Consider the following 27,044-nt stretch of genomic DNA (forward strand, 5'->3'; position numbering starts at 1 on the left):
ATTATATAGATAAATTACATGAGACAAGAAGTTATAAGTGCCCAATTAATCATTTACTCCTGAGTCATTGCTATTTTATTGACAGGGGTGTATGGAAATGGTATATAAAAGGATTACTCTGAATAGAATTGTCTATGTAACTTATACTTGGACTGATTTAAAGCTGTATTAAGCAAACTATATATTTAAAGGTATTCATTTATGACCATTATTACCTATTGAACATCATCATCCATTTTAAGGTGTGGTATTTTTTATTAAAATACTAAAAAGCATTCTTGTATGCCTTATACTTACTTTTACCTTATTGTTCAACATTACTTTATTGAAAACTGCTTAAAGAAAATGCATTAGAATACCATGGTACATTACAATAAAGGATCATTTTAAAATTGTAATATAATAGAAAGAGTGAGAACAAGAGTGGTTGCGTATTGGCTTTTTAAGAATTTGTACCAGTACTAGGTTGCTAAGTGTAGTGAATTGTCCTAAGGATCAGAACAGACAGGTTGTTATTTGGTGTAAGCTGGTGCTAGAGATAATCCATTGATCATCTGATTGATCAGATTGACCTTGTCCTAGAGTCAGAGTGTAGCCATGGACATTTGAAAAGACTCCAAAATATCAAAACCAAGTAGAGATGCAAATAAATATTTTCTGTTGATCCCATGAACTTATAAGAGAATTGTTACAATGCTACATAAATACTGTTGCTTATGTGAGCTCAACTCTATGGCTTCAATTCGTAGTCAGGGAAAATAGATATTATAAGACAGTGCAAGCAAATATTTAGAAGCGGCACAAATGAATATTAGCCTTCAATTGCTAATTTCTTAAAATTCATTTAAGATGACAACTAGAACTTTTAAAAACCCTTACAATTTTAAACTGGGTAAAAATCTCAAAGCTTGAGTGTATACATTGGCACACTAGTTTTTAAAAACAGTTTGGCAACATCTCCCAAAATGTAAAAGGGAAAGTCTTGACGCAATTCCTGTTGTAGACACTTATTCTAAGAAAATGATTGGACAGGTGTGAAAAGATGTAGGTGAAGATTTAGTCATTGCAACAGTAATTTTAATGGCAAAAAGTTAGAGGGGAATTTCATCTCCATCAAAAGGGGATCAGTAAAAACAACCGTGGTACATCCGCACAGTGGGATTCAATGTAGCTATTGCAAAGGATGAGATATGTTTATATGTACTATTGTGGAAAAATGCCCCTGATATACTGCTGAGTGAAGAAAACAAAAAACAGAATACTCAGCTTCAAACTAATTTTGGAGAACAAAAATATTTGCACATGCATAAAAAATATCAGAAACGATATGTAAACCTTCTTTATACAGTGTTAGTTTAACTTGGTAGGAGGACTGGAACAATTTAGAGTTTTTATTTCCTATAATTCTGTATTTTTTGGATTCATTTTTAGTATGGGTGTATATTGCTTTTTAATAAAAAGCTCAAAATATTAGCTATAGAGAGTTTTATGATAAAATTAGAAATATATCAAACAACATGTCCAGTTTAAAGAAAAAGAAGGAAGTATAGACAGGAAAATATCATGAAGGCCTTTTCGTTCTCAGAGCCTTAATCCAGTAAAATGTCTAGGCTAGCACTTCCCAGCTCACAAAACACTGTCCCTCAAGATGCTGCTTGGAAAAAAGCTGTTAACTGTTGAGGTAGCATTCACTGCATGATATGTTCTCCTCTTGGAGATTTGCAGCGCACGTAGGTGTACGAAAGTTCTGGAAAGATTGCAGATAGGAAACCTGATTGAGTTTAACTCTAATTTTCCAAACATTTTTTTATTTGGTCAACATCTACAGTGCCTATTTATATCACATGAGAAGTGTGGGCCAAGATAATTCTGGAATCCTGTGCTATTCATCTTTTTATCTCTCACTTCTAGTAAGGAACTTGACATATATTAGGTGTTTAGAAAATATTTGTGAAATTATTAAGGAAAGAAGGAATGGCTGTTCTGGTGGAATCTTGCACTCTCCTTGTTACTACTTGTGTGTGAGTGTGTGTTTGTGTATGTATGGATGGATGCATATGTATCTGTTTGTGTGTTTATAATTAGGAGATACCTCAAATGGAGAGTAATATAAACATTAAATTGTCAGTGTAACATATGCGTGTAGGTATGTGTGTATCTGCCCAATATCTTTGAGTAGATACTTGACTTCATTCAATATTTGACTACTATTCCATTAATGAAAATAATCCAAAGAATATACTTACAAATGTAGTAAAAAATTAAATCTCTAAAGTTTTCATTCACGGTGTGAATATTTTTTTGCCCTAGAGATTTAGAAAATATTATAGGTGCGGCCTTGAGGGACTGAAGAGAAACTTCACTTAGCAAATACGGAAAGGCTTTTTGCTTTCAAATCTTGATATCAAGAGAAAAATTCACTTGATCTTTGTTACAGGGAGAAAATAACACCAGATAAGCAATTTTTCCTTTCTTTGGGGTAGAGAGAAGATGAATTATTTTCTTAACAATTTGTATAAACTAATTGGATTCTCCAAAGATAATGTCCTCAAAGCACTTAGGGAACCCTGTTGGCCCACTATTTCTTTTTCTTTCCTTGACTTTATATAATAAAGATCCAGAAAAAGAAAAGAGAAATAATATTATCACAGCAATTTTCTCTCAGAAGATGGATAGATATGCTGAGTGATCTGCTTACTTATTAAGTGGATTCTTTCTCCATGCAGGAAAGGAGTCAAACCAAACCTTCCCCTGAGTCTAGCAGGGAGGAAGACCTGGTGCATCCTCAGCCTCAGTTCTGCTGATGTAATTACCTATATTTACCTTTACTACACCCTTACTACACCTTCTTTTCTAGGCATGCTTCCATTTTACCCAAGAATAAATACAAGCTAACTAAGTCTGTAAATGTCCAAAGGATTTTTCTGATTTCCCACTTGGATGAAGAATGGACTGATTGAGTTATATGCTTTGAAGTGAATACAGAATGCCAGCTCCTAGATTTAGAGGAGCTGCCACCAGTGGGGAGAAAAAGCACTTCAACGCTCTTAGAATTGACAACATATCCTGGATTAGGGTCAGCAGACCGGCAGGTCATCCCTCCCGCTGAATAAATATTGTATAGGTATTCAATAAGTATTTTCTGATCATGTAGGGAAGAACTTTATATCCTTTAAAAATGCAAGTACTGATCAGAAAGCACCACATTAAGCCTTTTTTATATTGAATGGTAATGAGGAAGGAGCACCAGAGTAGGGGTAGGACAGTGGAGCTTTCAGGATCTCATTTAAGTTGTCAGTTGCAAGGCTCCAGATGAGAGGGTTGGAAGGAACTGGCGATTTTCATGTTGTACCCAGCAGCTCCGAGGAGGCGATCCATGCATTCCACAAACAGTAAAGTATATTCTACCACATAATAAAGCTTTAAGTTCCCCAAGGATCTTGTTCACTGATTTTATCCATTTGATAGAGGAAGATTCAGTATAAAATCAACTTTGTATATTTAAAAAAGCCTTCAGCTAAAACTATTTGAAAACTTTCTGGATGATTTCACAGATGGACAAGGCAAATACCTCCACACCAGACATTATAAAATGCTGAAAACCGTGACAACTAAAGAACATATGCACATCCAGAGGGCATAGCACATCCTCAGCTACGTCTGAGATGGGCTCAATGTGACCAGATCATCCGATAGTTCAAGGCAAGCCAGAAATCTAGATTTTATATGTTATTTCCCTTATCTTTTAAATGTCAGGTGGGCCAAACTAAACTTGACTCAGGACTATATCCCACCCACGGGCTGTCGGTGTGTGACCTCAGACAAGATTATCTCTAGCTCCAATATTTTATGATTCCTAAGGAGTTTATCAAATTCTTTAATGCAAGCAAGGTAGAGAGACGGGGAAGGCAGTGGGGCCAAAAGGGGAATTTCTATGCACATCTCCTTTGACCTGCTTTAAAATTATGCCCACAGTTTAGTTCTATCCTGAGTTATACCCCATATGCTATAAGGCTGTGTGTCTCTGAGCCTTTTGTAAGCAGCTAACTGGTATCACTGGGGGTCTGACAGAGAGCATTTTGAAAATGAAGCCAAAGCCCTAAACAGAGGTCTCATTTGAATCTTAACTAAAAGTCAATTAACTTTCCTTTAGATTAAAGTTTGGGAGAAACAGTAATCTGTAAATGTAATAAAACAGAGGGAAGCATCAGGCAAAACAGTGATGCCTATATAAAACACTTAATTTAGTACTTTATTGAAGTTCTCAAAATCTAGTCTGCAGTTCACTAGTAGGGTATAAATTTATCTTGAAACCCAAAGTTTTTTTTTGCTACTGTTTTTCTTTTGGGCAAATGATTTAAGATTTTGTGTGCATTCATTTTATATATAATACTTATTAGTACACTTGTTAGTATTAGGCTACTAATTAGTATACCAACTGAGTTATCATTCTACTAGAATGACATGTAACTAAGGTTTACTGAGTTGCCTTGATTCAGTATTCCACTAAGAAAACTGGCTGCCAGCTCTTGGAAACATTGCAAAATGCGTGCATGCAAATAACTAGAGTTCATGCAATTTTGGGAAGGGTAATTTGTTATCAGTGTATCTTGAGTGTTTGAATTGTTAGTGATTTGCAATTGCTGTGGTCCTTGCTTTTTAATTATAAATTAGTGTTGGTTTACTTTCATCATTATCAATTAAGTTTGCTGTGGGCTGTGTCATTAACCCTATAGTCTGTGAGGATGCATATTTGCATATGTTGGATTTTAAATTTGCTAAAGTCTAGACTTTAAGACCTTTATGAATTGTGGTTCAGAAATGATTCATCTATATCTTTACTGCAAAACATGTGTATGTAATCACCCTCAAACTTATTTGTATGGTGACACTTATATAGTGACATTATTTATATACTGCCTATGAACCTATGCAACATAATTCTCAAGGTAAATAATATTTTTGGTTTATTTTTATGTTCATAGAGCATCGTTTCATAATATACGAGCATGTTAATAGGCTCATCTTATTTTATAAAAATAATTAGTGAATCATAAATGTATCTTTCCAAGTATTTATTATCCAAGTATTCCTCCACTGGGAAGTGGAAACAGGTAGGAATTGGACAGTTCACCTCCTCAGCATACTGTGATCAGGAAAGCTTGAACACCACTATTTTATGAAGAAATTATAACTAGAGGCCAGCCCTTCATAGAACTCTGAATTTAAAAATACGTGACATAGCCAAAAATAAAAATAAAAAGACTAAAGCCGTTTTTCTGACATAAAATGATAAGATATAAGACAGGAGAATGTGCTGTTTGAAAGCTTTCCAGATGAGGTCTTATTTAGTTGAATTGTTTTTGCAGCTTTTTACATCTCTTTATCTGATGAAAATGCAAGATGCCGTGTACTGGACGTGTGCTTGAGAAACTAGGTCACCGGGTGAACATTTGTAGGGCAACATTTTTGACAGCTACTCCCAGGATTGTTTAGAAGTAAGAGCAGATTTATGGCGTACAGGCTGCCAATCTCCAGTTCTCTATCTATCACAGGCCTAGGTAATCAATCACAGTGATTGTTCCCACAGAGCCTAGATGTGATTTCAGAATCTTTTTCAATCCTTCTCCAGGCACCGCCTGTCAATTGATTGACACTGGCGTGCAAGATGAGAGTCTTTGACCATCCTTGATGTGGGTTAATTGACTGACCATCTCCAGAACCCTTTCCTATCCAAAAAATGCACACCATGAAACATTTCATTAAAAAATAAGAAAATGAACCAAAATGTAGTTAAATCAAATTTAAATTTAAATAGACACACGCATCTAGTAACTACTGTTTGAGATAGTGGAGCTTTAGACAATTGTGTTGATTTCTTTGAGTTGTAAAATTTTCTTTTTATTACACTTTTGGAATAGAAATGATCTTTTATTCCTTTCCCCACTCTTCTCTAACTCTATGTTTATGATGCAAAACTGCTGTGATACGAGCTCTAACCGAATAGAGTGCTCTGTGATCATAAAGCATGAAGCAATTCATTTTGAGCAGAGAAGATCTGGGAAGCCCTCATGAAGGGGGGGATGTGTGTTGGGCTTGGAAGTTTGGATAGGAAATCAGCTAGTAGGAAAAGATCAAGAGTGGCCTATTCAACCCAAGGGAACAGAGCAAGTAAAGACTTAGAGGCAGGTAAGAGGCATAAGGTGGAGTGATGAACTGGGTAGTGGTAGGCCCTAAACTAGTTGGAGACACTTTGTAAAGCAGTCCCCCCTTATCCTCGGGGGATACGTGCCGAGACCCCCAGTGGATGCCTGAAACGTTGGATAGTATCGAACCATATACGCACTAGGTTTTTTCCTGTACACACATACCTATGATAAAGTTTAATTTATAAACTAGGCACAGTAAGAGATTAACAATAATAACGAGTAATAAAAGAACAATTATAACCATATACTGTAATAAAAGTTACCATCGATCTTAGCAACCTCAGCATATGATTTTTTTCTTTTATTATGTCAAGAACTTTCATATTTTCACTTAAATGAAGCACTTTATGGCTTCTCTTTGGCTTATCTGAATTGCCAGCATCGCTACTCTTGAGCATTGGGGCCCCTATTAAGTAAAATAAGGGTTACTTGAACACAAGCACTGTGATACAGTGACAGTCAATCTGATTACCCAGCGGCTACTAAGTGACTGACAGGCAGGAGGTGGCGTACACAGCGTAAATATACTGGACAAAGGGATGATTCACGTCCCCAGGCAGGATGGAGCGGGACAGTGCAAGATTTCATCACGCTACGCAGAATGACAGGCAATTTAAAACTTCTGAAAGAATGAATGAGTGAATGATCCTAAGCATTTAATGTTTCATTGAATCCTCACCATAACCTTGTGAAATAGAACATCTTTCCATTTTACCCATAAAGACTATCTTAAAGAATAAGTTAATTGATTTGTTCAAGGTCCTCTAGCTTGGGAGGACAAGTTGGGAATTTTGTCGGCCTCTGAATGAGGGCTCTGGTTACTGAGTCTCTACTGTGTGTAGGCCCTAAGATGGGCTGTTCCTTATGATATGACATTTGCTCTGTACCACAACCCTACATGGTCAGTTCTGTTATCCTCATTGTACAAAACTGTGCGAAATGTGGATAATGATTATAAAGCTGAGAGGAAAACTTAGGTTGTGCATCGACTCAGTCAAGTGTTCTTTCCATCACAAGCAATACTACTTTTAGGAATATTAGCAAGCTAGTCTTGGTGTATTTAAGTTACAAAACAAATTTCTATGTTGAGGGGCCTTGTTCTACATCAGCAGGCAACTTACTTGGGCTTGGCTATATCGTGCAATAATTTTGAGAACTGTGGCTGAATAATGCTTTAGTCTTAATTTCGCTGTGCAAACAGGCCTGGCTGAGAACATGTTTTCTTTGCTTGTTGGATTAACAGCACCTCATTTTTAAGTATTTTTTAGAGGGCCATTGTCTTCCAATAAATTTTTTTAGACTTTGGAGATCCTTTTTGTGCTCTAGGTGGGGAAGCAGCAGCATAGGATAAATCTACATTTATTACACTCAGTCTTAGAGTAGATTTTCTGTTTTACTTAAAATGAAGTTATAAATCATTCACACTGGAAAAGAGTTCTCTCTAACTGCAATTTAACTTTTTGATAAGATTTTTTGGCATTTATCACGTTGAGACTTTATAAATTATCTAGAATATTGTAAAGTGGGCTGACCTTTCTGGTAAGTGGTTTGATCATTTGCAGGAATGTCTTTTTGCTAAAATATGGAATTTGCTGTCTTTCAAATAAAACTTGGTAGACCCACAGTGCAATAACATGTTAGGTAGAAATTGCTTATATAATCAGACCTGAAGTCTCCCTTTCAAATCCCTCTCATCATCAAAATAAATACTTTCCTTTGTTCCAAAATATTCCCATGACCAGTGATGACAAATTTGTGACACGCAGCCCACTGTTCCTATGATCATGCCATTGAAGATATTGCTAATCAATTATGGCACTTTGTACCTGAACCCAGATTCAATCTCTGTATCTTTTCAAGTATAGTGCTCCAATCATTGAGTTGTTAAAGGAGATAGGAATAATTTCAAAAACAACCACAATAACCACCCCCAGAACCATCATCATCCAGCACCTACAATGTCACATACTGTGTGAAGTGCCTTACAAGGACTTACCTGTTTAATTTGAGATGAAACCTATTGTCCATTCTTGATATAGGCTGTTCTTATATGTAATTGAATTCTGCCCTCAACGTGGGCCATGTTATTCATTTAAAAATAATGTTTTATGTGATAAGCAAGTTAATACATATACAGTACTTAGAATGGTTCCTGGAACAGGTTAAGTACATGTCATGTGTGTAGCATCTACATACGTCTTTGGGAATTAGGTAAAAGTTGACTTGCTTGCAGGTTGTTGACCTGACCTCACCCTCTTTGCCACCAGTGACTCTTGGCCAAAGTAGCTTTTGGGATCGGAGCAAGTTTAATGTTTACATCCCAGCTCTATCATTATCACACTATTAGTAAACCAGGAGTTCACATCCCAGCCCTATCGCTATTACACTATTAGCTCTAAGTGTGGGCAAGTCAGTGTAACTCTGCCTGCCTCACCCATAAAATGGGGATTCCTGTTTATAAAATCCCCACTTTGCAGGCTTAAGTAAGGAATAGAGATGATGTCTGTTCTACATCTGCCATACAGTAGGTGTCTAGCACACGGCATCTCATTGTACTGTTATGTAAATATATAAATGTCACAACAAAGATGGTAAAGGAGGAATGCTTGATACTAACACATACATTCACAATATTTTATTGTGTAAAAAAGGATTCACGTAGAAGTTTTACAACTTGGACTTATTTACTCACTTATCTCGCTGAGGCTTCTGATAATAAAATCCATGTACTCAGCATAGGCACAAGATAGAGATTTTATGGCTAATCTCTACTCTAGAATCCATAATGGTTAGTCATGAGTTCTAGGTCAATCAGAACAGGTCAATACTTACAGTATCTTTCCTTCCAATAGCATGTTGAATATGTAATTACTGATGGAGGTGCTCTAATCAATGTTTGGTAGAGTCTGTATGATGCCAAATAATAGGAAACTTTGGTTAATTAATTTAAATATCTGGCCAATAACTCATTAATGGGAAACAGTCCAAAAGTCAGCATTGGTGCTTTGTGATTCTCAGAATGGATTATAAATCTATTATAACACTATTAAAAGAGCCACTAATCGGGGCCGGCCCGGTGGCACGGCGGTTAAGTGCACGCGCTCCGCTTAGGCGGCCCAAGGGGTCACAGGTTCGGATCCCAGGTGCACACTGATGCACCGCTTGTCAAGCCATGCTGTGGCGGCATCCCATATAAAAAAAAAAAAGTAGAAGATGGACAGGGGTGTTAGCCCAGGGCCAATCTTCCTCAGCAAAAAGAGGAGGATTGGCGTCAGATGTTAGCTCAGGGCTGATCTTCCTTACCAAAAAAAAAAAAAAAAGAGCCACTAGTCAACTGAAACCTTATACCATGTATCCATACTTGCTCAGGTGTCTTTTCTTTTCGTTAATTGTGTTCTCCTTACAATAACTCATCACCTCATTATCATAGGACCCAACTATTAAAGGAAGAAACCCAGGTATCTACTGATAAACCCATTAGTACCTAAACATCTGTGGATCTCATCCCAGGGTACCATTTTTGTGTACTCTTATGCGTACTCCATATTTTCTACTCTGAATACAAAATGGTATCTTTGTGTGTTAAGGATTGCCTAAGTATCATGTTGTCTGTTATTCTGAGCCCGAACAAAAATAAAAACAAGAAAATGAGATGCCGATGGTCAGTTTTTTGTTTTAAGACTCCAGGGAATTTGAGTTATCATGAGAAAATAGCCTATCTTGTTAGGAGCATGGATTAAAGATATTATAAGATGATGATAAATTTGCAATTAGTGTTTCAGAGTCTGTTAAGAACCATACCCAATAGGCAAGAGCTCTCTACTGAAGAGGTCAAAGCCTTATAGAAGCCTTGCCGAGTTATATGATAAAACTTTATTATCTCTTTTTTACTGTTCTCATTAACATACTTCAAAAATGTTGTTAAGTATATCTGGCAAGCAGAGCATCAGAGTAATTTTACAGTAGTGTAAAGATTTACTAATTATAATCTTTTCATGGTTCTATTGATATTCAGTTGTGACATTAATTGGTTGCCAAAACAAACTAGAGTTAATTGTATTTAATTAAATTGTTGAAAACGAGTAAGGGTAGTTTATTATTATTGTAAGGAAAAAGCTCTATTGATGTACTTATCTTTGTGAGTAAGATCTGGTGTAAAGTTCTTTCTACCGGGTATGGTATTATTCATCAACAGAAAGCAATATAAAAATGGTAATTCAAGAAAGTTGTCATTGTAATAGAACATTTGGAGGTGGAAGCTTCACATAGTGTTTGTAACCTTATAACCAGTGTTAGGTAAATATAGTGGGGTTCCTGCCAAGACAGACACGCCTGTCTTCCTACTATGCCCCTGAGGAGCTCCAAGACGATCTGTCCATCCCCCTTTCCTTCCTTGGAGGGGATATTTGGTGGGGGGAAGGGTCTAAAATATGGGTCAAGGCTTCCATGCAAAAAAATGCTTCAAATGAGACCTGAAAAAGTAAGAAGGGCCGTACTAAGAGTTAGGGATGGAGTTTGCACAGTAAAGAATTCTAGGCAAAGATAACAAAACTGTGAAGGTCTGGAGGCAGAAAGGAAGATATGTTAGAAATATCTGAAGATCAGAAGAGCAGGAAAAAGGCACCCTTTGGTCATGGATTAATCCATGTCAGTGCTTTGAAGCCAACAGGAGAAAAAGATTGGAAGCTGACTTGGGAAGAAAAAAATTGATTTAGTACATCTCCTCCTCCATTGTGTCTAAGAGTTTATAAATATTAAACACAGCTTTTTATTAAATACTTACTATGTGCCTGGCACTGTGCTAAGAATTCCATATTATTTCATTAATCCTTCCACTTACTACTGTGAAGCAGCTACTCTTGTTCTCTTCTTTCTACCAACGAGAGAAATAAGGTTCAGAGAGTTTAAATAACTTGCTCAAAGGGCACAGCTAATAGGCGATGAAGCCAGGATTTGAACTGGGATAATTTAGTTCCAGATTCACGTTCTTAGTGGCTGTTATACTGAAATTCTTTGCCTCTGCCAGTATGATAAGTTTTAATTGTGACGGACAGTATTAAGATGGAAATAAATGTACTTCAGAGTAGGCTAGGTGATGATGTGGTAACCAATCAGCTCTAAATCTCAATGGTTTAAGGCAATGAAAGTTATTTGTTGCTCATGCTACTGTCCACTGAGGTTGGCTGGAGGCTGGCCTCTGTGTTATCTTCAGTCCAGAATTAGGAGCAGCAAATATTTGAAATTGTACTATTCATCATGGCAGATAGAGGAGACTTTGAAGGTAACATTAGCAAATAATTGTTTCAGCTTGGAAGTGACATGTGTCACCAACTCATTGGCCAGAACTGGTCAGATGGCTCAACCCAATGGCAAGGGGCTACAAACTGCAATCCTAACATGTGCCGAGAAGGCAGGTAGCAGGACTTATTTGGTGAACAGCATTCATGACAACCATGCAATGCCTTAGTGGTTAGGAAATGAGATTTTCTTTGTTATAGTATTCTTCCATTCTCAGATATCCACACCTAGATATCTTAGCTTATTTCAGAATTTGGATAAGGCTCCAGAAACTTCACTCAGTAGAGTGATAATCCAGTTAGTGAATCCAAAAAAGCAAAACAAAACAAAACACAATGTGACACCGAGCACACAGTTTTGTTTTCACATAGCTGACTTTTGAATGAATGGGTGTCACAAGGCCCAACTCCTCCTTTCAGTGAATGTGAAGCAAACCTTTGAGGCTATGGGAGTTCATGCCCTTTTCTCCATTGAGTCTCTTTCCCATAGCAAACATCTAAGGCTCTTGCTTGCTCACTCTCTCCTTTCCTCCTTCCACCCTCTCATTTGTGTGAATCTAATCTGTGAACTGATTCCTGGTTTTAAGAAGAATTGCCTCCTGTGAATAAAAGGTCAAAGCGTTCAATACTACACTATCTGGGATGCTGCCGTTTGCTTTAGATGAAACTTTTATAGGGCATATTTAGTAAGTAGATGATATTTCTATATTATTCTAGGTACTTTTTATTCTGCTTATTTTCATTTTCAGAACTGTATCTGTTTCTACTTGGCAGACAGAGAAATCAGTTATGGATCAAATGCACCCATTTGTCATGGTTTAATGCATATAAATGCTTTGATGACAGCAGGAGACAAAGGCTTGTAAAGGTGGATGCTGACTTTGGAAGAAAAAAATTAATGAAGCTAGGAAAACAGCGATAGCAGAGAACATTGCAATTTTAGGTGCTAAATAACTTATTTTCAAACCCTAGGAGTATGATAATATTATTCCTCTCCCCTTTCCTTTAATTAAGTGCTCTTATAATCCATAGTGACCTCAGCTGAAGAAAAGTTGTTGTAGGGAGAGTTTGGCTTCCTGAAAGCTGTAATTTAACGAACAGAGTTTTTCCCTATTAGCTAAAAAAAGTCTGTGTTGATGGGCAGAAAAAACTGTAGTTCACCATTGCAAATCTAAAGGAAGAGAAGAAAAAATAGGAAGACTAGCTTGGTCTGTCAACACTTCTGTCACAAATGTCATTAGCAAGTGTTGCTTTTCCATGGATGGTTCTGGAAGGCAACGCTTACATATCAGGTTTACTTTTGTGAAACTTGGCTTTAATATCTGACCTCCCACGTCTTAGAGGTGAAATAAGGCTGAGGCAATTATTTTGTCAAGGCCTTTCTAGACTATCTCTTTGGTATATGCATGTGCACACACACACTCCACTATTCATTGTTAAGATGCTTAAAAATCATGCTTAGGTAACTTTAGAGTTAGAAACCACTTTAGCAATCATCCAGACCAAGCTTTCATCAGACATTTACTTCATTTGCCTCAAAACATCCCTTGCCAAATGGCTGTTGATTCACAGGTTGGATCCTCCGACATATTGTTTGGGGGCATGTTGAAATTGGGACTCTTTTCTTTGGCCTAGGTAAAATTGTTTTAATCATAAAACTGATCTGCCCCTGCCCGCAAAACTCTTCTGTCCATAGTTTTCATCATCTTAGTTAACGGCTATTCTATCTTTCCCATACTTCCCATCAAAAACCTTGGAATTGCCCTCAACTCCCTTCTTTCTCTTAGATTTCATATTTAATTTATCAGAAAAACTATTTTTCCCTAACTTTAGACTATATCCAGACTCCAACCACTTCTTACCACTTCCACTGCTGCTACCCTGGGCCGAGCCACCGTTCCCTCTGAGGTGGGTCATTGCAGAAACCTATGGTGGGTCTCCTCTTCCACTCTTGCCCCCTACAGTCTATTCTCCTCAGAGCAGGCAGAATGGTAAGGTGAAAAAGTCAGTCAGAGCTTGTCACTCATCCGTCCAAAACCCTCCATGTTTTCATATTTCTCTCAGGGCAAGTGTCAAAGTCCTTACAATGGCCCTACACAGTGCCCCCACCCTTCCCCTGGTTATCTCTGTGACAGCTTCTTCTACTTTCTTTTCTGCTCACTCTCCTACATCCATGCTGGTCTTGCTGTCCTTTCAAAGACAGACAAACTTCTATGTTCGTTGGCTCTTGCTCTGTCTGGAAAGCTCTTCCCCAGATATCTACATGGTACACATATCGCCTCCTCTCCAAGGTCTCACATGACCCCTTTATTTATTTTTAATTTCACCCTCCTCCTAGCACTTCAGATCTCCCCTTCACCCTGCTCTGCTTTTTACAATAGATTGGTTGCCTTTTAACATACTATATCATTCACATGTTTATTAACTTTATTATTTATTTTTTCCCATTAGAATGTAAGTTCTACAAGGGCAGAGATTTTTATCAGTTTTGGTCTCTGATTATCAAAAGGCACAAAGAAGGCTCTTAAGAAATATTTATTGACTAAATGAATGAATAAATAAAAGAGAATCTTTAGGACCTTATGAGATAGAGACTATTCCCTCTACTCTCATCAAATGTTATATAATAAATACGTATTCATATATTCCCCTCACAGCTTTCAGCCCTTTGCTGAAAATGAAATTCTTTCGTAGCTTCAGTGGTCCTGGCCCCCTGAACTGGCATGACTTTGTTGGCCATGGGATTTAGCACAGGGTTTGTCCTGAAGCCCATATCCCATGGCCAAACCTTGTGACAATAACTTGAGGAGATAAGAACTTTTATTATCCCAATTTTTCAGATGAGGAAATAGAAGCTCAGAGAGGTTAAGTAATTTGCCCAGTGTTACACAGCTAGTAATGACAGAGCTAGGATTCAAACCCAGGCAGTCTGAATCTACAGTCTATGCTCCTAACTCTCACTTGTGTGTTCCTTGTTTCTGGAAAGGGGTACACAGTTATCTTGGGATGTCACTTTTAAGGAACATGAACAATATTCTCAGACCCCATAGAAGCCACTTTCCTGAGTTTCCTCTAAGACATGGGAAGTTTATTACCTCTGTGGTCATGAATTTCAATACTGGATAGCTGAAGTTATTAGATTTCTCCCTCTATGGTACTTAGCAGAATCCTGGAGAAGAACATCTAGATTGTTTTTAATTTTGTGGCAGGTTACAGAGTAAGCTCAATGTGTCTTCCGTAGAAGGGCCATTTAGATGTAAAGACAATGTGTTTCTCCTAGGTCATCCCTTTTCCAGGCTAATTGATTGTCATATGAAATAGTGCAGCGGTGGGCTAGGACAGGACTATCGCTTGTAGAACCCTGACTTTTGTTTAAACAGCCCAAGGTCACAACAGTTGTTTTGGCAGCTCCACCACTCTGCCAACTCAGATTGAGTTTATCACCAATGAAAACCCCTAGGTCTCTTTCACACATGCCACAGTGAAGTAACATCTCCTCAAGTCTCTATTTTCACAGCTGGCTATTTGGACCCAAGTGTGGACTTTAAATTTGTCCCTGTTACTTTCTATCTCATTAGATTTCAACTTAGATTTCATCTTATTGGAGACTTTCAAATTTCTAATTCTTTCATCTAACATATTAACCAGACTTTCCAGCTTAATGTTTTTGAATAAATAGAGACATCTACAAGTTAAATGTTAAAAAAGTAATCCCTAAACATGAATTGAGCACTACCAGGTTCCAGGAATGGTGGTAGCATGCCAACCTTTCATCATTTTGTGAATCTAAGCAGGTTTTTGAGCTGCTTCTTCCATATGTGACCTAAGAAATGGAAATTCCATGAAAAATGTTCTTTGGAAAGATAGACAATATCTGATAGTTTGGTCTAAACCAGCGTAGTACAATAGAAATATAGTGAGAGCCAGATATGTAATTTAAAATGTTCTAGTAGCTACATTTTAAAAAGTTTAAAAAAAACAGGTAAAATTAATTTTCATGATATTTTTAACCCAACATATCCAAAATATTATTTTATTTGTTTCCTGTGGCTACTGTAACAAGTTACCACAACTTGAGTGGCTTAAAACAATAGAAATTTATTCTCTCACAGTTCTGGAGACCAGAAGTTCAAAATCAAGGTGTAGGCAGGGCCGCCCTCCCTCTGGAGGCTCTAGGAGAGACGTTCTTCTTTGCCTCTTCCATCTTCTCATGGCCGTTGTTGTTCCTTGGCTTGTGGCTGCATCACTCCAATCTCTGCCTCAGACATTTCCTCCTCCTCTTCTGTCAAATCTCTCTTGACCTCACTCTTTTTTTTTTTTTCCTGAGGAAGATTCGCCCCGAGCTAACATCTGTTGCCAATTTTCCTCTATTTTGTATGTGGGTCACTGCCCCAGCATGCCCACGAGTGGTGTAAGTCCGTGTCCGGGAACCAAATCCAGACTGCCTAAGCAGAGCGTGCTGAAATTAACCACTAGGCCACAGGGCTGGCCCTTGGCCTCACTCTTAAAAGGACATTTGTCATTGAAATTAGAGCCCACCTGGACAGTCCAGGATAAGTGTCTCCTCTCAAGATTCTTGATAACATTCCTTTTTGCCAGGTATGTTATTCATATATAATATACAATGTTATTCACTCACTTACCATGTGAAGCAATATTCATAGATTCTGCGGATTAGGACACGGACATATCTTTTGGGGGACCACCATTCAGCCCACTACAATTATCATGTCCATGTATAATCAGTATAAGGAATCATTAATAAGATATTTTACATTTTTCTTTCTATGCTAAGTCTTTGAAGTCTGGTGTGCATTTTTTTTTTTTTTTGGAATTATTCTGTTTTATTTTTTTTTTAACACCTATAGAATATTTTTTAATTTAATTTAATTTAATTTTATTTTTTTAATTTTTTGTTTATTGCAGTAACATTGGTTTATAACATTGCAAAAATTTCAGGTGTACATCATTGTACTTCTATTTCTGCATAGACTACATCATGTTCACCACCCAAATACTAATTACAACCCATCACCACACACATGTACCGAATTATCCCTTTCACCCTCCTCCCTCCCCCCTTCCCCTCTGGTAACCACCAATCCAATCTCTGTCCCTATGTGTTTGTTTATTGTTGTTATTATCTACTACTTAATGAAGGAAATCATACGGTATTTGGCCTTCTCCCTCTGACTTATTTCACTTTGCATTATACCCACAATGTCCATCCATGTTGTCACAAATGGCTGGATTTCGTCGTTTCTTATGGCTGAGTAGTATTCCATTGTGTATATATACCACAGCTTCTTTATCCATTCGTCCCTTGATGGGCACTGAGGTTGCTTCCAAGTCTTGGCTATTGTGAATAAGGCTGCAATGAACACAGGGGTGCATGTACCTTTGCAAATTGGTGTTTTCAAGTTCTTTGGATAAATACCCAACAGTGGAATAGCTGGATCATATGGTAGTTCTATCGTTGATTTTTTGAGGAATCTCCATACTGTTTTCCATAGTGGCTGCACCAGTTTGCATTCCCACCAGCAGTGTATGAGAGTTCCCTTCTCTCCACATCCTCTCCAACACATGTTGTTTCCTGTCTTGTTAATTATAGCCATTCTGACGGGCATGAGGTGATATCTCATTGTAGTTTTGATTTGCATTTCCCTGATAGTTAGTGATTTTGAACAGCTTTTCATGTGTCTGTTGGCCATCTGTATATCTTCTTTGGAGAAATGTCTGTTCAGGTCTTTTGCCCATTTTTTAATTGGGTTGGTAGTTTTTTTGTTGAGATGCATGAGTTCTTTATATATTTTGGAGATTAAGCCCTTATCAGATGTATGGTTTGCAAATATCTTCTCCCAATTGTTAGGTTGTCTTTTCGTTTTGTTGATGGTTTCCTTTGCTGTGCAGAAGCTTTTAGTTTGATGTAGTCCCATTTGTTTATTTTTTCTATTGTTTCTCTTGCCCGGTCAGATGTGGTGTTTGAAAAGATGTTGCTAAGACCGATGTCGAAGAGCGTACTGCCTATGTTTTCTTCTAGAACTTTCACAGTTTCAGGTCTTACATTCAAGTCTTTAATCCATTTGGAGTTAATTTTTGTGTATGGTGTAAGGTAAGGATCTACTTTCATTTTTTTGCATATGGCTATCCAGTTTTCCCAACACCATTTGTTGAAGAGACTTTCTTTTCCCCATTGTATGTTCTTGGCTCCTTTGTCAAAGATTAGCTGTCCATAGATGTGTGGGTTTATTTCTGGGCTTTCGATTCTATTCCATTGATCTGTGTGTCTGTTTTTGTGCCAGTACCATGCTGTTTTGGTTACTATAGCTTTGTAGTATATTTTGAAATCAGGGAGTGTGATACCTCCAGCTTTGTTCTTTTTTCTCAGGATTCCTTTAGCTATTCGGGGTCTTTTGTTGTTCCATATGAATTTTAGGATTCTTTGTTCTATTTCTGTGAAAAATGTTGTTGGAACTTTGATAGGGATTGCATTGAATCTATAGATGGCTTTAGGAGGTATGGGACATCTTAACTATGTTAATTCTTCCAATCCAAGAGCACGGGATATCTTTCCATTTCTTTGTGTCTTCTTCAATTTCTTTCAGAAATGTTTTATAGTTTTCGGTGTACAGATCTTTCACCTCTTTGGTTAAGTTTATTCCTAGGTATTTTATTCTTTTTGTTGCAATTGTAAATGGGATGGTATTCTGAATTTCTCTTTCTGCTACTTCGTTGTTAGTGTACAGAAATGCAACTGATTTTTGTATGTTGATTTTGTATCCTGCAATTTTACCATATTCGTTTATTACTTCTAAAAGTTTTCTGGTGGATTCTTTAGGGTTTTCTATATATAAAATCATGTCATCTGCAAATAGTGACAGTTTCACTTCTTCCTTTCCAATTTGGATCCCTTTTATTTCTTTCTCTTGCCTGATTGCTCTGGCTAGGACTTCCAATACTATGTTAAATAGGAGTGGTGACAGTGGGCATCCTTGTCTGGTTCCTGTTCTTAGAGGGATAGCTTTCAGTTTTTCACCATTGAGGATGATATTAGCTGTGGGTTTCTCATATATGGTCTTTATTATGTTGAGGTACTTTCCTTCTATACCCATTTTCTTCAGAGTTTTTATCATAAATGGATGCTGGATCTTGTCAAATGCTTTCTCTGCATCTATTGAGATGATCATGTGATTTTTGTTCTTCATTTTATTAATGTGGTGTATTACGTTGATTGATTTGCGAAATGTTAAACCATCCCTGCATACCTGGAATAAATCCCACTTGATCATGGTGTATAATCTTTTTAACGTATTGTTGTATGCGATTTGCTAGTATTTTGTTGAGGATTTTCGCATCGATGTTCATCAGTGATATTGGCCTGTAATTTTCTTTTTTTTGTTGTCCTTGTCTGGTTTTGGTATCAGGGTAATGTCAGCTTCATAGAATGAGTTAGGGAGCTTCCCCCCCTCCTCAATTTTTTGGAAGAGTTTGAGAAGGATAGGTATTAAGTCTTCTTTGAATGTTTGGTAGAATTCACCAGGGAAGCTGTCTGGTCCTGGACTTTTATTTTTGGGGAGGTTTTTGATTACTGTTTTGATCTCCTTACTGGTGATTGGTCTATTCAAATTCTCTACTTCTTCTTGATCCAGTTTTGGAAGGTTGTATGATTCTAAGAATTTGTCCATTTCTTCCAGATTGTCAAATTGGTTGGCATATAGTTTTTTATAGTATTCTCTTATAATCTTTTGTATTTCTGAGGTTTCTGTTGTAACCTCTCCTCTTTCATTTCTGATTTTACTTATTTGTGCCTTCTCTCTTTTTTTCTTGGTGAGTCTAGCTAAAGGTTTGTCTATTTTGTTGATCTTTTCAAAGAACCAGCTCTTGGTTTTATTAATTTTTCTATTGTTTTTTTGGTCTCTTTTTCATTTATTTCTGCTCTGATTTTTATTATTTCCCTTCTTCTACTGATTTTCGGCTTTGTTTGTTCTTCTTTTTCCAGTTCCTTTAGGTGCATTTTTAGATTGTTTATTTGAGATTTTTCTTGTTTGTTGAGATAGGCCTGTATTGCTATAAACTTCCCTCTTAGAACCGCTTTTGCTGTATCCCATAAATTCTGGCATGTCGTATTTTCATTTTCATTTGTCTCCAGGTATTTTTTGATTTCTTCTTTGATTTCTTCATTAACCCAGTCGTTGTTCAGTAGCATTTTGTTTAATCTCCATGTATTTGTGGCTTTTCTGATTTTCTTCCTATAGTTGATTTCTAGTTTCATACCGTTGTGGTCCGAAAAGATGCTTGGTATTATTTCAATCTTCTTAAATTTATGGAGACTTGTTTTGTGGCCTAATATGTGATCAATCCTGGAGAATGTTCCATGTGCATTTGAAAAGAACGTGTATTCTTCGGTTTTTGGATGGAATGCTCTGTATATATCTACTAGGTCCATCTGTTCTAAGGTGTCGTTTAAGGCCAATGTTTCCTTATTGATCTTCTGTTTGGATGATCTATCCGTTGGTGTAAGTGGAGTGTTAAAGTCCCCTACTATTATTGTGTTACTGTCTATTTCTCCTTTTATGTCTGTTAATAATTGCTTTATATATTTTGGTGCACCTACATTGGGTGCGTAGATATTTACAAGTGTTATATCCTCTTGTTGGATTGTTCCCTTGATCATTATGTAATGCCCTTCTTTGTCTCTTTTTACAGTTTTTGTTTTAAAGTCTATTTTGTCTGATATGAGTACTGCTACCCCAGCTTTCTTTTCATTGCCATTTGCGTGGAGTATCTTTTTCCATCCCTTCACTTTCAGTTTGTGAGTGTCTTTAGGTCTGAAGTGTGTCTCTTGTATGCAGCATATATATGGGTCTTGTTTTTTTATCCAGTCAGCCACCCTATGCCTTTTAATTGGGGCATTTAGTCCATTGACGTTTAAAGTAGCTATTGATAAGTATGTACTTACTGCCATTTTGTAACTTTTTTTTTTTTCCTCAGTGTTTTAGTAGTCCTTCTCTGTTCCTTACTTCTCTATACAGAATTGATGGTCACTTTAGTTTGACCTCTGTCTGAAAGCTGTACTCTTTAACTACCCTCCTCCCTCCTTTTATGTTTTTGATATTATATCTAACCTCTTTTTTGTGCATTTGTATCCATTACGTTCTAATCGTGGAAATAGATAATTTTTCCTATTTGTGGTCTTCTCTTTTCCCCTTAAATCAGTCCCTTTAACATTTCTTGTAACACTGGTTTCTTGGTGACAAACTCCTTTAATTTTTGCTTATCTGGGAAAATTTTGATCTCTCCTTCCATTTTGAACGATAACCTTGCTGAGTAGAGTATTCTTGGCTGTAAGTTTTTTCCTTTTAGCACTTTAAATATATCGTGCCATTCTCTTCTAGCCTGTAAGGTTTCTGCTGAGAAGTCAGCTGATAGCCTTATGGGGTTTCCTTTGTATGTAACTTGACATTCTCTTGCGGCTTTTAGGATTCTCTCTTTATCTTTAATTCTGGACATTTTGATTATGATGTGTCTTGGTGTGGGCCTCTTTGGGTTTATCTTGTTTGGGGCTCTCTGTGCCTCCTGTACCTGGATGTCTGTTTCCTTCCTTATGTTAGGGAAGTTTTCATCTATTATTTCTTGAAATAGATTCTCTGCCCCCTTGTCTCGCTCTTCTCCTTCCGGGACACCTATAACACGGATGTTAGTGCGCTTGATGTTGTCCCAGAGGTCCCTTAGACTGTCCTCACTCTTTTTAATTCTTTTCTCTTTTACCTGTTCACCTTGGGTAATTTCTTCTAGTCTTTCTTCCAGCTCACTGATCCGTTCTTCTGTATCCTCTACTCTGCTTTTGAGTCCCTCTAATGAGTTTTTCATTTCCAGTATTGTATTCTTCATTTCTGATTGGTTCTTTTTTATATCTTCCATTTGTTTGTTGACATTCTCACTGAGTTCATCTATTCTTCTCCCCAGATCAGTGAGCATCCTTAACACTCTTAGTTTGAACTCTCTGTCAGGTAGGTTGCTCATTTCTGTTTCACTTAGTTCCTTTTCTGGGGTTTTGTCCTGTTCCCTTACTTGGAATGTATTCTTTTGCCTCCTCATTTTGCCTCTTTCCCTGTGCTTGTGTCTACTTATTAGGTAGGTCAGCTACGTCTCCTGCTCTTGGATAGGTGACCTTATGTAAGTGATGCCTTAGGAGGCTTCCAGTGTGCTTCCCTCAGTTCTCAATGTTCCAGGGGTGGCCCCTATGTGGGCTACGTGTGTCCTTCTATTGTGGCCTGTTAGCTCTCCCTATAGGCGCCCAGGGAGGCTGAGTTATGCTCCTGGCCAGCTGTTGTAATGCTCAGCTGCTTGTAGTTGTTGTGGGCCCTTCAGTCTCTTTATCTGGTGTGGGGAGCCCCAGCACAGTTGGCTGTAAGTTCTAATACCACATTTGTGTTGCAGTATTTCTTTTAAGTGAGTAGGCCCCCAGTGTGGCAGGTTGTTAGGCTCAGGGCCTTAGAATTGCTGTAAACCTCTAGCCTATTAGGTCTCTTGTCAGCTCTCTGAGGATTGCAGCTGGGTGGGGCTGGCCTCAGGCACAGGAGCACCCAATTGTTTCAGGCTTTGGAAGGTGGGGCAAACCTCCTATGTGGGTCTTTGAGAAGCACAATTCTTCTGCAGCTGACAAGCCCTGTTGCCCACAGGTCCACACACACAGTCAACACAGTCCTGCCCCGTGTGAGTGCCCCGACCTCCCCAAGAGGACCCAGTCTCTCCACGGCGGGAGCCCCACACACTCTGCCACCACCCCCCACTCTCCACCCACTCCTTGTGCACACCCTGCCCCGCTCAAGTCAGCTCAGTTGCCAGGCTGCAGAGAATCCAGTCACCAATCTATGCAGGCCCACATGTTGCCTGAGGGCTTGTTGTTGGGTGGGGCCAGTCTCTAGGGTGGGCTGCCTGCCCTGGCTGAGCTGGATTAAATCGGTGCTCTAGCGGGTGGAGCAGACCCTGGGCTAGCAGGTCTCAGGGAAAACTCCAATGGGTCTGTGTCAGCACGCCCACACCAGGCCACAACAATGGCCGCCGCCAATGTCCCAGTCCCTGGAGAGGTCTCACCCCTCACCGAGATGCACTCAGGGCCTATTAGGTGAGTCTCTTGTCACCGAAGCACTGTGCACCTTTCTTTCTGGTGATTTTAGGATGCTTTCTGGAATGGGTGAGTTTGTGCGCGGGCCCTTTAAGAGCCAGTTTTAGTTTCTTTGTGAACCGGGTTTTCTGGGGGTGCTCCCCAATGTTTTAGTAGCAGGCAAAGTCAGATATTATGCCGCTGGTGTCGATTGTGCTGGGTCCACAATATGCCCACAACGGGGGCTCCCCGGCTCAGGGCCCCGCGCCTCCAGGGAGGGTGCGTACCTGTGAGCTGCTCCCGGCGGCCGTGAAGCTGGCGGCTTGTGACGGCGGCGTTTTTCCTCTCCGGAAGGGAATCTCTGCCTCTTCTACCCCAGTTAGGATTGTCCGTTGTTGCAGGAGTTCCTCTTATCCAGTTTTCAGTTCTGTCTCAGGGGTAATTTTTCCACGAGTAGTTGTAAATCGGCTGTGTCCACGGGAGGAGGTGAGTTCAGAGTCTGCCTACGCCGCCATCTTGACTCCGAATTCCTGGTGTGCATTTTAAACTTACAGCACATCTCAAGTCAGACACTAAATTTTCATAGGAAATACTTGATCTGTATTTATATAATTTAAAGTTGAAAAAATTGATTCACATATTTGAGTCGTTCCAAACATATTTAAAGTTTTCTAGTAAGAAATCAAATGTTAGTTTTAAAACTTAAATTAAATAAATTAAAGAAAATTTAAAATTCATTTCCTTGGTCTCACTAGCCATATTTTAAGTGCTTGGTAGCCACATGTAGCTGATGGCTACCCTATTGTGCAATGCAGTGCTAGAACTTACTTCAATTATTAAAGATTGATTATAATACATAATAACCGATGTACTTTCTTATATAATGCTGAGTTAACTTTAAGTAGTGTTAAATTTTGTCATTTTCTCTACAAGTATTTTTTGAGTACCTACAGTGTGTCAGGACCTGGAAATATGGTACTAAACAAGATTGACAAGATCCCTCTCTCATGGGGTTTTCTGTCTGAACTCACGTTGGTTTTTTTACCTTGTCTATGCCCCAGTTGTCAGAAGTTGGGGTGGGATGATAGGTAAAGAAACCAATGGAAAAATACATCTGAAAATGTTTGGCTAAGAAGCCAATGTAGTCTAAAGAGATCCTGTACTCAGAACCTTGGTGGAACTTTGTTTTCAGCTTTCCATCAAGCGTGATCTGAATGCTCTTCTAAGTTCCTCTAATGAACTTCTTTTCAGGACGTTAACTTGATGTTTTGTAAGATGAAGAAATAAGAGAATATACTTAAAATGTCAAGAGAATGGATATAACTGGAAATAAAATGGATAGCATTATTAATAATGGCAAACAGTAATATCACATCAGTAAAACAAGTTATAAAGATGAAAAAAGTTCATGCTTTTTTTTGACCAGCACACAACTTAATGGAGTTTTAAGCTATCTGTCTTTTATATAGTGTATTTTGCCTGAGAGGTTTCCCAAATAAGATGCTGATTGTTTGGTCCTAATAGCAATCCATGGCTGAAATGTACCCTTCTTAGGAAGAGAAAAGATGTCCCCTTTTTAGTGGTTTTAAAAAAGACCACAAGTCAGCTCATATATTACATTACAAGAGCTTAGATTCAATACCAGCAAGAATTGCACCAACAAAAAATATTGTGGCTTTCGAGATGGTCAGGCTACTAAAACATGTTGCTACTATTTGGCTGGCATGTATCAATTCCAAGCTTTGGAATTGTTTCTTATATCAACTCAAAAGTTCCTATCCAGAATCAATTCCCAGCAAATTTTAAGGGGAAAAAAATGCTTATTTAAGAGTAGAAACCTGCAGGTCTCAGTTGGGAATATTTTAATATAATCATTGAGAAAGGGTAAATAATCAGTAGGAATTGAGGCCTGGAGTTATCCATATTGAGAGACTGGTGTTAAAGGAATTTTCTTGTGGGATGGCTGATGGCTGATGACCAATTTTGTGTCCTACTTGGATTCTGGTTTCATCCCTCCGACATCGATGTGGTAGTGGGAGAAAAGGAATAAAAGTAGACCTTATCACCAAAGTTCTCATGATGTAGTAGGCGATGCCTAAAGAATGAACCATAATACCAGGCCAGGAGATGTACGTGCTGAATAGAGGTGTGAGGAAGAGGAAAGTATTATTCTAACCCAGATTTGGGGAAGACCTCGTTTGTGGAGTAGATGTCAGAGGAGTGGGCCCAGAGGAAAGATGAGAAGGATCATTTCCATTTGTCAAGTAGTTCCTGATTGGCAGGTTTGTCATAAATCTCAAAGCCTAGCATAGAGTGCCAATTAAAAAGAGTAGCGAATAAATGGAACAAGTGACTTAAAAAGTTTTATTTAAAAAACATTTTAGCTTTATTGTGTAAACATCCATTCCCAATAATGCAGAGCTACGCTATTTTTGTCAGAGTGTTAGTTTCAATGACTTGTATCTTCTGTTATATTTCCCGTGGCCTCTATTTTCAGTTCTAATGTAAATACTGCTTGAGTCATGTCCCATTGCGATAAACCGAGTCAGAATCGAGGAGACACAGTTTTCATAGTTAATCTCTGAATTATATCTATTTGAATCTCCTTACAGATTTTTCTTCTCTAAGCCCCAGGGTTTATTTACTTCTTTACTTATTGGACACAGTAAAAATTGCATCTTGGTATTTTACTTTTCTCTGAGGTTTCATCGTGTTGTTAATCTTCAGCTTCGTGCCGGTAGTGTTGTGTCTTTTTTGGGTTTGAGCGTCCTCATCTATGCAGAACAAACGAAGAGCTTATCTGGTCTGTGTCTGAGGTTCATTAGTTGAAGCTGTCAAAATACTTTCGTATTTTTTTAGTGCTCTAGAAGGTAGACAAATCTCTCTAGATGAACAGGTGCACTAAAACACGGAGAGGAAATACGCAAGAAGATGTGCTAAAATTATCAAATGACAGCATGTTTAGTCTACTATTGTTTTGATCTCTTCTTCCTTATCTCCTCCCTCCCTCTGTTCCTTGTCCCATATAAGTTGTGGACATCTAGCTCCCACCTAAGAGCCCATCTCATCTCACTAATACATCCAAAAGAAATACCAATCCGATGGCAAAAGTTTTAGAAAGTAATGTGGAGTTTGCTGACGGTCTCTTGTAGAGGTAATACAAGACGAATTACACCTGATAACATAGAGTGAGACTTGGATAAAATCATCCTTTTCAGCCCCGTCCTCCCAGCGGATGCCTGTGTCCTTGTCCATGTTTTTTTTTGTTTGTTTCTTTGTTTTTTTGGTGAGGAAGATCAGCCCTGAGCTAACATCTGTTGCCAATCCTCCTCTTTTTGTTGAGGAAGATTGGCCCTGGGCTAACGTCCATGCCCATCTTCCTCCACTTTGTATGGGACTCTGCCACAGCATGGCTTGACAAGAGGTGTGTCGGTCCACGCCTGGGATCCGAACCTGTGAACCCCCGGCCGCCAAGGCAGAGTGCGCAAACCCAACCGCGATGCCACTGGGCCGGCCCCATCCTTGCCCATCTTTTTCCAAACCCCAAACCACTCCTCTCCCAGTCTCTTGGCTCTGTTTCCCTCCTTACTCCTTCCTTCCCTCTCTTGCCTCTGCTTCTCCCCTTCCAGACTCTTCTCTTGTTTACTTCAGGGGAACTCCAAGCCATTTCCAAGTACAGAAATCTGTTCCTCTTGAGCCTAACCCTCATATCATCCTGCCCGGTAAAGCAAAGGCTCTTCCTTACCCCACATACCTAATAACATGGGGGATTATTAATACTTGTAAATTAATCTTGTGTCCTTGTTGAGCTTCCTCCTTCAGCTCCTCACCTTTGCTCCTTCTCTCTTCTTCTCCCAATTCTTCATTCCCTTCCTTTCCCTTCCTATGTGTAATAGCCTTTCATTTCTACTAAAATTAAGTCAGAGGAAAAAACATTCATATAAATATATGGTTGATGAAAAATATATATACTTAACGGTAATTTAGGAAGGTAATGGCTAGTTGTGAAACACTTTTACAATAATGAAAAAGTGGCTAAATTGCCTTCAATTTTCAACAACAATCGGTCACATCTCTTGTAATTTTCCACATTTTTCCATTGACCTAGTTGCTATTTGATTGCATGAAAGTGGAGACTCATACATTTTTCTATGTCTGAGCTTTCATACTTCCTTTTCTGCCAACTTGCTCAGCTGTTGCAATCTTCACCTTCTCTCTGTCCTCACAGTTGGGGACTGTACTTTTACCTTCCACACCTGATGTATCTGGAACAATCTATCTGGAAGTCATTCATCTTTATATCTTCCTTTTAGGAGCATTGGATTACTAGGGGCTTACTTTTTAGTTTTAGTTTTTTGCATGTGTGTTTTTAAAGGCATTCACAATGCAAGTATTTAGCTTCTGACATTGATATTGACTTTGTATTATATG

The 27,044-nt window shown here is 38.3% G+C and overlaps 1 protein-coding gene across 5 annotated transcripts in view; it reads left to right on the forward strand.

Annotated features, from left to right (window-relative positions):
• Positions 1-27,044, forward strand: part of TAFA1 (TAFA chemokine like family member 1) — a 485,854-nt gene that overhangs the window by 4,584 nt on the left and 454,226 nt on the right. For 3 of the 5 annotated variants that reach the window (XM_087431302.1, XM_087431303.1, XM_087431304.1), the window contains exon 1: positions 22,503-22,634. The exons of the other annotated variants lie outside the window; for them this stretch is intronic. In XM_087431302.1, the coding sequence (XP_087287428.1) occupies positions 22,526-22,634 (109 nt within the window). In that variant the 5' untranslated portion in view covers positions 22,503-22,525. Of the gene's footprint in view, positions 1-22,502; positions 22,635-27,044 lie in introns of those variants that run through there. 5 annotated transcript variants of the gene reach the window in all.

This window comes from Ceratotherium simum, chromosome 5 (genome assembly GCF_057802395.1).
Source record: "Ceratotherium simum simum isolate JZ-2026a chromosome 5, ASM5780239v1, whole genome shotgun sequence".
In the NCBI taxonomy this organism is placed as follows: domain Eukaryota; kingdom Metazoa; phylum Chordata; class Mammalia; order Perissodactyla; family Rhinocerotidae; genus Ceratotherium; species Ceratotherium simum.